General features: G+C 45.1%; 1 protein-coding gene across 5 annotated transcripts in view; it reads left to right on the forward strand.

The window, feature by feature from the left end:
* Positions 1-13,653, forward strand: part of LOC115150118 (potassium voltage-gated channel subfamily KQT member 2) — a 77,058-nt gene that overhangs the window by 35,115 nt on the left and 28,290 nt on the right. For all 5 annotated transcript variants that reach the window (XM_029693066.1, XM_029693070.1, XM_029693067.1 and 2 more), the window contains exons 5-8: positions 5,890-6,015; positions 6,572-6,682; positions 6,908-7,003; positions 7,706-7,800. In XM_029693066.1, the coding sequence (XP_029548926.1) occupies positions 5,890-6,015; positions 6,572-6,682; positions 6,908-7,003; positions 7,706-7,800 (428 nt within the window). The remainder of the gene's footprint in view (positions 1-5,889; positions 6,016-6,571; positions 6,683-6,907; positions 7,004-7,705; positions 7,801-13,653) is intronic.

Here is a 13,653-nt window from a genome sequence, read left to right on the forward strand (position 1 = left end):
CTGTCGTAAATTCAATTGATTGGACATGATTTGGAAAGACACACACCTGTCTACATAGGGTCCCACAGTTGACAGTGCATGTCAGAGCAAAAACCAAGCCATGAGGTCAAAGGAATTATCCGAAGAGCTCCGAGACAGGATTGTGGCGAGGCACAGATCTGGGGAAGGGTACCAAAAAATTTCTGCAGCATTGGTCCCCAAGAACACAGTGGCCTCCATCATTCTTAAATGGAAGAAGTTTGGAAACACCAAGACTTCCTAGAACTGGCTGCCTGTCCAAACTGAGCAATCGGGGGAGAAGGGCCTTGGTCAGGGAGGTGACCAAGAACCCAATGGTCACTCTGACAAAGCTCTAGAGTTCCTCTGTGGAGATGGGAGAACCTTCCAGAAGGACAACCATCTCTGCAGCACTCCACCATTCAGGCCTTTATGGTAGAGTGACCAGACGGAAGCCACTCCTCAGTAAAAGGCACACGACAGTCTGCTTGGAGTTTGCCAAAAGGCACCTAAAGACTCTCAGACCATGAGAAACAAGATTCCCTCTTACGATGAAACCAAGATTGAACCCTTTGGCTGGAATGCCAAGCGTCACATCTGGAAGAAAAATAGCACCATCCCTATGGTGAAGCATGGTGGTGGCAGCATCATGCTGTGGGGATGTTTTTCAGCGGCAGGGACTGTGAGACTAATCAGGATCGAGGCAAAGATGAACCGAGCAAAGAACTGAGAGATCCTTGATGAAAACCTGCACCAGAGCGCACAGGACCTCTGACTGGGATGAAGGTTCACCTTCCAACAGGACAACGACCCTAAGCACACAGCCAAGACAACGTGGCTTCGGGACAAGTCTCTGAATGTCCTCGTGTGGCCCAGCCCAGATTTGAACCCAATCTAACATCTCTGGAGAGACCTGAAAATATCTGTGCAGCGACTCTCCCCATCCAACCTGACAGAGCTTGAGATGATCTGCAGAGAATGGGAGAAACTCCCCAAATACAGGTGTGCCAAGCTTGTAGCGTCATACCCAAGAAGACTCAAGGCTGTAATCGCTGCCAAAGGTGCTTCAACAAAGTACTGAGTAAAGGGTCTGAATACTTATGTAAATGTGATATTTTATTTTTTTATTTTTTATAAATTAGCAAACATTTCTAAAAACCTGTTTTCACTTAGTCATTATGTGGTATTGTGTGTAGATTGATGAAGAAAAAAAACGATTTAATCAATTTTAGAATAAGGCTGTAACCTAACAACATGTGGAACAAGTCAAGGGGTCTGAATACTTTCAGAAGGCACTGTATGGTAGATAATATGAATTTGGCAGTATGTCCAATCGGCCTCACAACTGCAGACCACGTGTAACCACGCCAGCCCAGGACCTTCACATTCAGCTTCTTCACCTGCGGGATCATCTGAGACCAGCCATCCAGAATATTTCTGTCTGTAATAAAGCCCTTTTGTGGAGAAAAACTGTCTCCCCCATAGATGGGACTATGCCCTCCCAGGCCCACCCATGGCTGCGTCGCTGCCCAATCATGTGAAATCAATAGATTAGGGCTTCATTTATTTATTTAAATTGACTGATTTCCTTAAATGAACTGTAACTCTGTAAAATCATTGACATGTTGCTTTTATATTTTTGTTCAGTAATAGTTGAGTTACCTAAAGTTACTTTGAAAAAGTAGTTCACTTCATCCAAACTACTTGGTGAAGAATTATCATATCTAAATCTGAAATGTCAGAGACTACAAATTACAAGAACAGATCTGGAGTCAGATGTTAACAGAATGTGTAATTTAACCTATTAAACACAAAAACTACGATTCAAGTGAGAATTGGGCAGGTCTAATGCTGAAAAAGAAAGGCAAGTATTGCCTAAACATATTTTATTTTTGCAAAAAAAGTAGTGTGTAGTTCCAGTAGTTAGCTACACCACTTCATAGTAAAGTAATTAACTACTGAAAACACTACCAAGATTTGAATTTAGTTAAACTACCACCAAGCTACTGCAAAATGTATTGAAATTACTAGTTGAATTACATGTATATCACTACTCTCTAACACTGGTAACCATACTCACCTCCTCTAGTTTCATACTTTTTGCATCTGCCCATTAGAGAGCCCAATTTTGGGGTGGCAGGTAGCCTAGTGGTTAGAGCATTGAGCCAGTAACCGAAAGGTTGCTGGATTGAATCCTCGAGCTGACAAGGTAAAAATCTGTCGTTTTGCTCCTGAACAAGGCAATTAACCCACTGTTCCCCAGTACATTTACATTTACATTTACGTCATTTAGCAGACGCTCTTATCCAGAGCGAGTTACAAATTGGTGCATTCACCTTATGATATCCAGTGGAACAACCACTTTACAATAGTACATCTATATATTTTTTTTGGGGGGGGGGTTAGAAGGATTACTATATCCTATCCCAGGTATTCCTTAAAGAGGTGGGGTTTCAGGTGTCTCCGGAAGGTGGTGATTGACTCTGCTGTCCTGGTGTCGTGAGGGAGCTTGTTCCACCATTGGGGTGCCAGAGCAGCGAACAGTTTTGACTGGGCTGAGCGGGAACTGTGCTTCCGCAGAGGTAGGGGGGCCAGCAGGCCAGAGGTGGATGAATGCAGTGCCCTTGTTTGGGTGTAGGGCCTGATCAGAGCCTGAAGGTACGGAGGTGCCGTTCCCCTCACAGCTCCGTAGGCAAGCACCATGGTCTTGTAGCAGATGCAAGCTTCAACTGGAAGCCAGTGGAGAGAGAGGAGGAGCGGGGTGACGTGAGAGAACTTGGGAAGGTTGAACACCAGACGGGCTGCGGCGTTCTGGATGAGTTGTAGGGGTTTAATGGCACAGGCAGGGAGCCCCGCCAACAGGGAGTTGCAGTAATCCAGACGGGAGATGACAAGTGCCTGGATTAGGACTTGCACCGCTTCCTATGTAAGGCAGGGTCGTACTCTACGAATGTTGTATAGCATGAACCTACAGGATCGGGTCACCGCCTTGATGTTAGCGGAGAACGACAGGGTGTTGTCCAGGGTCATGCCGAGGCTCTTAGCACTCTGGGAGGAGGACACAATGGAATTGTCCACCGTGATGGCGAGATCATGGAAAGGGCAGTCCTTCCCCAGGAGGAAGAGCAGCTCCGTCTTGCCGAGGTTCAGCTTGAGGTGGTGATCCGTCATCCACACTGATATGTCTGCCAGACATGCAGATATGCGATTCACCACCTGGTTATCAGAAGGGGGAAAGGAGAAGATGAATTGTGTGTCGTCTGCGTTGCAATGATAGGAGAGACCATGTGAGGATATGACAGAGCCAAGTGACTTGGTGTATTGCGAGAATAGGAGAGGGCCTAGAACTGAGCCCTGGGGGACACCAGTGGTGAGAGCACGTGGTGCGGAGATGGATTCTTGCCACGCCCCCTGGTAGGAGCGACCTGTCAGGTAGGACGCAATCCAAGAGTGAGCCGCGCCGGAGATACCCAACTCGGAGAGGGTGGAGAGGAGGATCTGATGGTTCACAGTATCAAAGGCAGCAGATAGGTCTAGAAGGTTGAGAGTAGAGGAGAGAGAGTTAGCTTTAGCAGTGCGGAGAGCCTCCGTGACACAGAGAAGAGCAATCTCAGTTGAATGACCAATCTTGAAACCTGACTGATTTGGATCGAGAAGGTCATTCTGAGAGAGATAGAAGGAGAGCTGGCCAAGGACGGCACGTTCAAGAGTTTTGGAGAGAAAAGAAAGAAGGGATACTGGTCTGTAGTTGTTGACATCGGAGGGATCGAGTGTAGGTTTTTTCAGAAGGGGTGCAACTCTCACTCTCTTGAAGACGGAAGGGACGTAGCCAGCGGTCAAGGATGAGTTGATGAGCGAGGTGAGGTAAGGGAGAAGGTCTCTGGAAATGGTCTGGAGAAGAGAGGAGGGGATAGGGTCAAGCGGGCAGGTTGTTGGGCGGCCGGCCGTCACAAGATGCGAGATTTCATCTGGAGAGAGAGGGGAGAAAGAGGTCAAAGCATAGGGTAGGGCAGTGTGAGCAGGACCAGCGGTGTCGTTTGACTTAACAAACGAGGATCGGATGTCGGCGACCTTCTTTTCAAAATGGTTGACGAAGTCATCCGCGGGGGGGGGGGGGGGGGGGGGGGATTCAGGAGGGAGGAGAAGGTGGCAAAGAGCTTCCTAGGGTTAGAGGCAGATGCTTGGAAGTTAGAGTGGTAGAAAGTGGCTTTAGCAGCAGAAACAGAGGAGGAAAATGTAGAGAGGAGGGAGTGAAAAGATGCCAGGTCCGCAGGGAGGGTAGTTTTCCTCCATTTCCACTCGGCTGCCCGGAGCCCTGTTCTGTGAGCTTGCAATGAGTCGTCAAGCCACGGAGCAGGAGGGAAGAACCGAGACGGTCGGGAGGATAGGGGACATAGAGAGTCAAAGGATGCAGAAAGGGAGGAGAGGAGGGTTGAGGAGGCAGTAGGCCACCATTCTAAATAAGAATTTGTTCTTAACAGACTTGCCTAGTTAAATAAAGGTAAAAAAAAAATGCAATACTTTTTTATTTGTACTCTGGTCATAAAATAAATAGCTGGCATCTATTCATTTAATAAAGCAAGTTTTCTCTCAAAGGTAATATTGCTGTTTAGTTATAGTTTTAGTTATAGTAATAATAATCTGAAGGTTAATGAAGATGTCTAATCACGATTTAACTGCCAAAATAAAATAAACGCCAACATGAATTGTCTTAATACAACGTTGGGCCACCACGAACATCTTCAATGCACCTTGGTATAAATTCTACAAGTGTACATTTCTTACTAAATTCTGGCATACATAGAGATTCTAGGATTTGCGTGTGCCACAAATTATTGGCATTTATCAAACTGTCGCACGCAACATCTACGCATGTTTTCATTGATAAATCAGATACATACTATATTTGTGACTACAAACCCACCTGGAAAAACATCCTCCATTCACCTTTTATGGTAACAAAAACGCTATCATTTGCTGTATGATTTGGAGATGTTGGAACATTTGTAGAGGTGTAGGAGAATGTTACAGTGCCTTCTTCAAATGAAAAATGTGTGCCGCCTAGCGAGTGCCAAACACTGGCTGCACATTCTGAAAGATTGTCTTTTCAAACAATTTAAAAGTAAATGCTACAGCCCACACTTCTATGCAATAGATGATTATGTTTCTATCTCATGCATCGGTATAGGCTCTGAGATGAAATAGGCTAGGGCATGATGTCTCGCTTTAATCGCACAGCAATACTGTAGCCTATCCAGACTGTCACAGACTATCAAGGCTACCAGTCTATTTACTTTCAAGCATGCGTGGCTATTGAATGAGCGATGGATAAATGGTAGCATGCGTGGCTATTGAATGAGCGATGGATAAATGGTAGCATGTGTGGCTATTGAATGAGTGATGGATAAATGGTAGCATGGTTGGCTATTGAATGAGCGATGGATAAATGGTAGCATGGTTGGCTATTGAATGAGCGATGGATAAATGGTAGCATGCGTGGCTATTGAATGAGCGATGGATAAATGGTAGCATGCGTGGCTATTGAATGAGCGATGGATAAATGGTAGCATGCGTGGCTATTGAATGAGTGATGGATAAATGGTAGCATGGTTGGCTTTTGAATGAGCGATGGATAAATGGTAGCATGCGTGGCTATTGAATGAGCGATGGATAAATGGTAGCATGGTTGGCTATTGAATGAGCGATGGATAAATGGTAGCATGCGTGGATTTTGTACTCTGGTCATAAAATAAATAGCTGGCATCTATTCATTTAATAAAGCAAGTTTTCTCTCAAAGGTAATATTGCTTCGGTACTCTGATCTTGAAATGAATATGCAGTGGCTGTATAGTTTTCATTTCTTTCTGACACTTTGATCTTTGACTTTTGCAGGAGCTGATCACGGCGTGGTACATCGGCTTCCTCTGCCTCATCCTGGCGTCTTTCCTGGTCTACCTGGCAGAAAAAGAGGACAACGACCAGTTTGAGACCTACGCAGACGCACTGTGGTGGGGCCTGGTAAGTCACTCTCAGTCTGATTCCACATGTCCTTCCAAACCCTACCCAGCGATTGCCAATAGGAGAATGTCTGTCCCCACGAAACACTCAGCGGTTACTGATAGGAGAATGTATGTCCCCACAAAACACTCAGCGGTTACTGATAGGAGAATGTATGTCCCCACAAAACACTCAGCGGTTACTGATAGGAGAATGTATGTCCCCACAAAACACTAAGCGGTTACTGATAGGAGAATGTATGTCCCCACAAAACACTAAGCGGTTACTGATAGGAGAATGTATGTCCCCACAAAACACTCAGCATTTGTTAACAGGATCATTTCTATAGGTCCTTATAAAACACCCTAAAGAAAGAGGAGATGAATGTAATTCAACCTTGGGACTTAGCATGACCGGTAGTATCTTCTTATGTCACCCTTCATGAGAGACCATCTGAATAACAGCCTTGGAGAGTGATTGTCTTGTTACCTGTAACAGCTTCGTGTGAGATGGAAAAAGCACCCTGAATATTGATAACAAAGGTGTAATTCAAGATGTCTGCCAAATGCCTTCTCAGATCACCCTGACTACCATTGGGTACGGAGACAAGTTTCCCATAACGTGGAATGGACGTCTTCTTGCCGCAACCTTCACCTTGATTGGAGTATCTTTTTTTGCACTTCCAGCAGTAAGATGCTTTTATCCAAAGAAATGACTGAAGTAACTTATTAATGTGCACTTAATGCAAGGAAATGGAGGGCTACTGAAGAAACTCAGAAAATGAGTGCCCCGAAGCATCTGCAATTTGATAGTCAAGTGTTACTCTGAAGTAAGAGTTCATTATGTAACTGTGAATTGATCATATTTTCCAGAGGCTTGTTGTTGTGACTAACAGCTTGTCTGTATCTCTAAGGGTATCTTGGGCTCCGGCTTCGCCTTGAAGGTCCAGGAGCAACATCGACAAAAACACTTCGAGAAGAGGCGGAATCCTGCGGCAGGACTTATTCAGGTAAATAAAGCAGGAGCTTACCCACTCTAAAAAACAACATTTGGAGCGTTTTCACTCAAATCCTGGTGATATGGTATCATGGTGATATGGTGTCCTGGTGGGGTTCCAAAGACCATTTCTGGGAATTTCACAAAATAGTTTTTGCTTCCACAAGAATGGAAATGAACAGTTTCAGGGTACTCTTTCCAAGACAAATATTCGACATGACGCCACCATGCTAGCGTGTTTATATGAGGCAAAACGTTCCATGTCACAATACCTGGTACTCTAGTTCTGGATCCTGAACCCACTTCTCAGTCAACTACTAGAATGAATTTTGGCCAGTATTCGTTTGGTTTCCCTGGTCAGCTTAGACGGCTTAGACGGTACACACACAGTGATAGATATTGGAGTGTGAGTTGCCTCTGCCAAGACATGAGTAATAGGGCTCACTTAGTAATCCCCTGCTTGCTGGTCATACCTGCTTGACTGTTTGAAATACATATAGTGTACACACGAAGATTTGTATGAAAACATAAAGGAAACGTTGTGTTCATTACCTTCCTTTTAAAACCATGCACCTCCCTTTCTCTCTCTATTTCTATTTTTTCACTCTCTCTATTTCTCTCTGACCATTTATTATTCATCCTGCTCTCTCCTTTATTTAATCTCACTCTCTCACTCTCTCTCTCTCTCTATATATATATATATATATATATTTAGGCCGCATGGCGCTTCTACGCCACTAATCTCACCCGGCCAGACCTGGAGTCGACGTGGGATTATTACGAACGCACCGTATCCTCACCGATGTACAGGTATTGATTATATAGTAAATCAGCGCCTAGATTTAAATTGGCCCCGTCTGTTCCTCTCCGGTGTCAGCTGAGACAGATCTAGCCATCGCTGCCTCCATCGATCCACCACTCTGACCTTTACACATTCCTTTCCCCTCAGTCTGAAGGTTAATGGAGATGTCCATTCAGTATCTATGTAGAGGCTACGGGCCTGATTGATTGTTATTGGTCCAAGCCAATACATGTTTAGTTATAGTAATAATAATCTGAAGGTTAATGAAGATGTCTAATCACGATTAGCTGCCAAAATAAAATAAACGCCAACATGAATTGTCTTAATACAACGTTGGGCCACCACGAACATCTTCAATGCACCTTGGTATAAATTCTACAAGTGTACATTTCTTACTAAATTCTGGCATACATAGAGATTCTAGGATTTGCGTGTGCCACAAATTATTGGCATTTATCAAACTGTCGCACGCAACATCTACGCATGTTTTCATTGATAAATCAGATACATACTATATTTGTGACTACAAACCCACCTGGAAAAACATCCTCCATTCACCTTTTATGGTAACAAAAACGCTATCATTTGCTGTATGATTTGGAGATGTTGGAACATTTGTAGAGGTGTAGGAGAATGTTACAGTGCCTTCTTCAAATGAAAAATGTGTGCCGCCTAGCGAGTGCCAAACACTGGCTGCACATTCTGAAAGATTGTCTTTTCAAACAATTTAAAAGTAAATGCTACAGCCCACACTTCTATGCAATAGATGATTATGTTTCTATCTCATGCATCGGTATAGGCTCTGAGATGAAATAGGCTAGGGCATGATGTCTCGCTTCAATCGCACAGCAATACTGTAGCCTATCCAGACTGTCACAGACTATCAAGGCTACCAGTCTATTTACTTTCAAGCATGCGTGGCTATTGAATGAGCGATGGATAAATGGTAGCATGCGTGGCTATTGAATGAGCGATGGATAAATGGTAGCATGCGTGGCTATTGAATGAGTGATGGATAAATGGTAGCATGCGTGGCTATTGAATGAGCGATGGATAAATGGTAGCATGCGTGGCTATTGAATGAGCGATGGATAAATGGTAGCATGCGTGGCTATTGAATGAGCGATGGATAAATGGTAGCATGCGTGGCTATTGAATGAGCGATGGATAAATGGTAGCATGCGTGGCTATTGAATGAGCGATGGATAAATGGTAGCATGGTTGGCTATTGAATGAGCGATGGATAAATGGTAGCATGCGTGGCTATTGAATGAGCGATGGATAAATGGTAGGATGCGTGGCTATTGAATGAGCGATGGATAAATGGTAGCATGCGTGGCTATTGAATGAGCGATGGATAAATGGTAGCATGGTTGGCTATTGAATGAGCGATGGATAAATGGTAGCATGGTTGGCTATTGAATGAGCGATGGATAAATGGTAGCATGCGTGGCTATTGAATGAGCGATGGATAAATGGTAGCATGCGTGGCTATTGAATGAGCGATGGATAAATGGTAGCATGAGTGGCTATTGAATGAGCGATGGATAAATGGTAGCATGTGTGGCTATTGAATGAGCGATGGATAAATGGTAGCATGAGTGGCTATTGAATGAGCGATGGATAAATGGTAGCATGTGTGGCTATTGAATGAGCGATGGATAAATGGTAGCATGCGTGGCTATTGAATGAGCGATGGATAAATGGTAGCATGCTTGTAGCATGCGTGGCTATTGAATGAGCGATGGATAAATGGTAGCATGATTGTAGCATGCGTGGCTATTGAATGAGCGATGGATAAATGGTAGCATGCTTGTAGCATGCGTGGCTATTGAATGAGCGATGGATAAATGGTAGCATGAGTGGCTATTGAATGAGCGATGGATAAATGGTAGCATGTGTGGCTATTGAATGAGCGATGGATAAATAGTAGCATGAGTGGCTATTGAATGAGCAATGGATAAATGGTAGCATGCTCAGCTATTGAATTTGATTTATTTTTTATTTCACCTGTATTGAACCAGGTAGGCTAGTTGAGAACAAGTTCTCATTTGCAACTGCGACCTGGCCAAGATAAAGCAAAGCAGTTCGACACATACAACAACACAGAGTTACACATGGAATAAACAAACATACAATCAAAAATACAGTAGAAAAAAATCTATATACAGCATGTGCAAATGAGGTAGGATAAGAGAGGTAAGGCAAAAATTATAGGCCATGGTTGCGAAGTAATTACAATATAGCAATTAAACACTGGAATGGTAGGATGTGCAGTAGATGAATGTGCAAGTAGAGATACTGGGGTGCAAAGGAGCAAGATAAATAAATACAGTATGGGGATGAGGTAGATTTGATGGGCAATTTACAGATGAGCTATGTACAGGTGCAGTGATCTGTAAGCTGCTCTGACAGCTGGTGCTTAAAGCTAGTGAGGGAGGTAAGAGTCTCCAGCTTCAGAGATTTTTACATTTCGTTCTAGTTATTGGCAGAAGAGAGCTGGAAGGAGAGGCGGACAAAGGAAGAATTGGTTTTAGGGGTGACCAGAGAGATATACCTGCTGGAGCACGTGCTACAGGTGGGTGCTGCTATGGTGACCAGTGAGCTGAGATAAGGCGGGGCTTTACCTAGCAGAGACTTGAAGATGACCTGGAGCCAGTGGGTTTGGCGACGAGTATGAAGTGAAGGCCAGCCAACGAGAGCATACAGGTTGCAGTGGTGGGTAGTATATGGGGCTTTGCTGACAAAATGGATGGCACTGTGATAGACTGCATCCAATTTGCTGAGTTGAGTGTTGGAGGCTATTTTGTAAATGACATCGCCGAAGTCAAGGATCGGTAGGATGGTCAGTTTTACGAGGATATGTTTGGCAGCATGAGTGAAGGATGCTTTGTTGCGAAGTAGGAAGCCGATTCTAGATTTAATTTTGTATTGGAGATGTTTAATGTGAGTCTTGAAGGAGAGTTTACAGTCTAACCAGACACCTAGGTATTTGTAGTTGTCCACATATTCTAAGTCACAACCGTCCAGAGTAGTGATGCTGGACGGGCGTGCAGGTGTGGGCAGCGATCGGTTGAAGAGCATGCATTTAGATTTACTTGCATTTAAGAGCAGTTGGAGGCCACGGAAGGAGAGTTGTATGGCATTGAAGCTCATCTGGAGGTTAGTTAACACAGTGGCCAATGAAGGGCCAGAGGTATACAGAATGGTGTCGTCTGCGTAGAGGTGGATCAGAGAATCATCAGCAGTGAGAGCGACGTCATTGATGTAAACAGACAAGAGAGTCGGCCTGAGAATTGAACCCTGTGGCACCCCCATAGAGACTGCCAGAGGTCCGGACAACAGGCCCTCTGATTTGACACACTGAACTCTATCGGAGAAGTAGTTGGTGAACCAGGCGAGGCAATGCTGTGGGGGGTGCAGGGCTATTGTCCGGGGTAGGGGTAGCCAGGTGGAAAGCATGGCCAGCTGTAGAAAAATGCTTATTGAAATTCTCAATTATTGTGGATTTATCGGTAGTGACAGTGTTTCCTATCCTCAGTGCAGTGGGCAGCTGGGAGGAAGTGCTCTTATTCTCCATGGACTTTAGTGTCCCAGAACTTTTTTGAGTTTGTACTACAGGATGCAAATTTCTGTTTCAAAAAGCTAGCCTTAGCTTTCCTAACTGCCTGTGTATATTGGTTCCTAATTTCCCTGAAAAGTTGCATATCACGGGGGCTATTTGATGCTAATGCAGAACGCCACAGGATGTTTTTGTGCTGGTCAAGGGCAGACAGGTCTGGAGTGAACCAAGGGCTATATCTATTCCTGGTTCTACATTTTTTGAATGGAGCATGCTTATTTAAGACGGTGAGGAAGGCACTTTTAAAGAATAACCAGGCATCCTCTACTGACAGGATGAGGTCAATGTCATTCCAGGATACCCCGGCCAGGTCGATTAGAAAGGCCTATTTGCTGAAGTGTTTTAGGGAGCGTTTGACAGTGATGAGGTGTGGTCGTTTGACCGCAGACCCTTTACGGATTCAGGCAATGAGGCAGTGATCACTGAGATCTTGGTTGAAAACAGCAGAGGTGTATTTGGGGGCGAGTTAGTTAGGATGATATCTATGAGGGTGCCCGTGTTTACGGATTTGGGGTTGTACCTGGTAGGTTCATTGATCATTTGTGTGAGATTGAGGGCATAATGCTTAGATTGTAGGATGGCCGGGGTGTTAAGCATGTCCCAGTTTAGGTCACTTAGCACCATTAGCTCAGAAGATAGATGGGGGGCAATCAATTCACATATGGTCTCCAGGGCACAGCTGGGGGCAGAGGGTGGTCTACAGCAAGCGGCAACGGTGAGAGACTTGTTTCTGGAAAGGTGAATTTTTAGAAGTAGAAGCTTGAATTGTTTTGGTACAGACCTGGATAGTCTCTGCAGTAGATTGCAACACTGCCCCCTTTTGCAGTTCTATCTTGGCGGAAAATGTTTTAGTTAGGGATGGAAATTTCAGGTTTTTTGTGGTTTTCCTAAGTCAGGATTCAGACACGGCTAAGACAACTAGGTTGGCAGAATGTGCTAAAGCAGTGAATAAAGCAAACTTAGGGAGTACGCTTCTAATGTTAACATGCATGAAACCAAGGCTTTTATGGTTACAGAAGTCAACAAATGAGAGCACCTGGGGTGTAGGAGTGGAGCTAGGCACTGCAGGTCCTGGATTAACCTCCACATCACCAGAGGAACAGAGGAGAAGTAGGATAAGGGTACGGCTAAAGGCTATAAGAACTGGCCGTCGAGCACGTTCGGAACAGAGAGTAAAGGGAGCAGATTTCTGGGCACGATAGCATAGATTCAAGGCATAATGTACAGACAAAGGTATGGTAGGAAGAGAGTACATTGGAGGCAAACCCAGGCATTGAGTAATGATGAGAGAGATATAGTCTCTAGAGACGTTTAAACCAGGTGATGTCAACGCATATGTGGGAGGTGGAACAACATGGTTGGTTAAGGCATATTGAGCAGGACTAGAGGCTCTACAGTGAAATAAAACAGCAATCACTAACCAGGACAGTAATGGACAAGGCATATTGATATTAGAGAGAGGCATGCTTAGCCAAGTGATCGTATGGGTCCAGTGAGTAGTTGGACTGGCTGGGGACACGGCGATTTAGACAGTTAGCAGGCCGGGGCTAGCAGTTAGCAGGCCGGGGCTAGCAAGCTAGCATAAGGGCCTTAGAGGGAGGTCGCGATGGGGGAAAGTCTGTTTTTGCATCCTCGTGCGGTGACGTCGATAGACCAGTCGTGGAATTAGTAGGGTTCCAAGTAGCAGAGGGGTCCAAGTCCAATTGGCAAAATGGGTATAGTGGTCCAAGAAACTGGCCGATGGATCAGCTAACAGTCCAATATGCTCTAGATAGCTAGCAGGCCATGGTTAGCAGAATGGGCCTTCAGTGGACGTCGCGCCTGAGGGGCCTGTTGGGATCCTCGGGCCGATTATGTCGGTATTCCAGTCGTGAAGGATCGGCGGGGTTCCGTGCCCCGTACCGGCAGTAGAAGGGGTCCGGATATTGTAGCCGAGGAGTGGGCTTCAGGAGTAGCCCAGGAGCCCTAGCTGGGAGATGGGTCTAGCATGGGCTAGCTCCAGGCTAGTTGGTGCTTGCTCCGGGACGGAAACGTTAGCCAGGAGTAGTCAACCCAGGTTGCGGTTAGCTAGCTGCGATGATCCAGATGAAAAGGTTCAGAGTTTGCGGTAGGAATCTGGGGATATGGAGAGAAAAATAGGTCCGGTATGCTCTGGTTTGAAACGCGTTGTACGAACTGGCGAGAGCTTTCCAAGCTAAAGGTTAGCTGATGACTGCTAGCAGTGGTTAGCTGACTGATA

The sequence above is a fragment of the Salmo trutta genome, chromosome 16 (genome assembly GCF_901001165.1).
Source record: "Salmo trutta chromosome 16, fSalTru1.1, whole genome shotgun sequence".
In the NCBI taxonomy this organism is placed as follows: Eukaryota; Metazoa; Chordata; class Actinopteri; order Salmoniformes; family Salmonidae; genus Salmo; species Salmo trutta.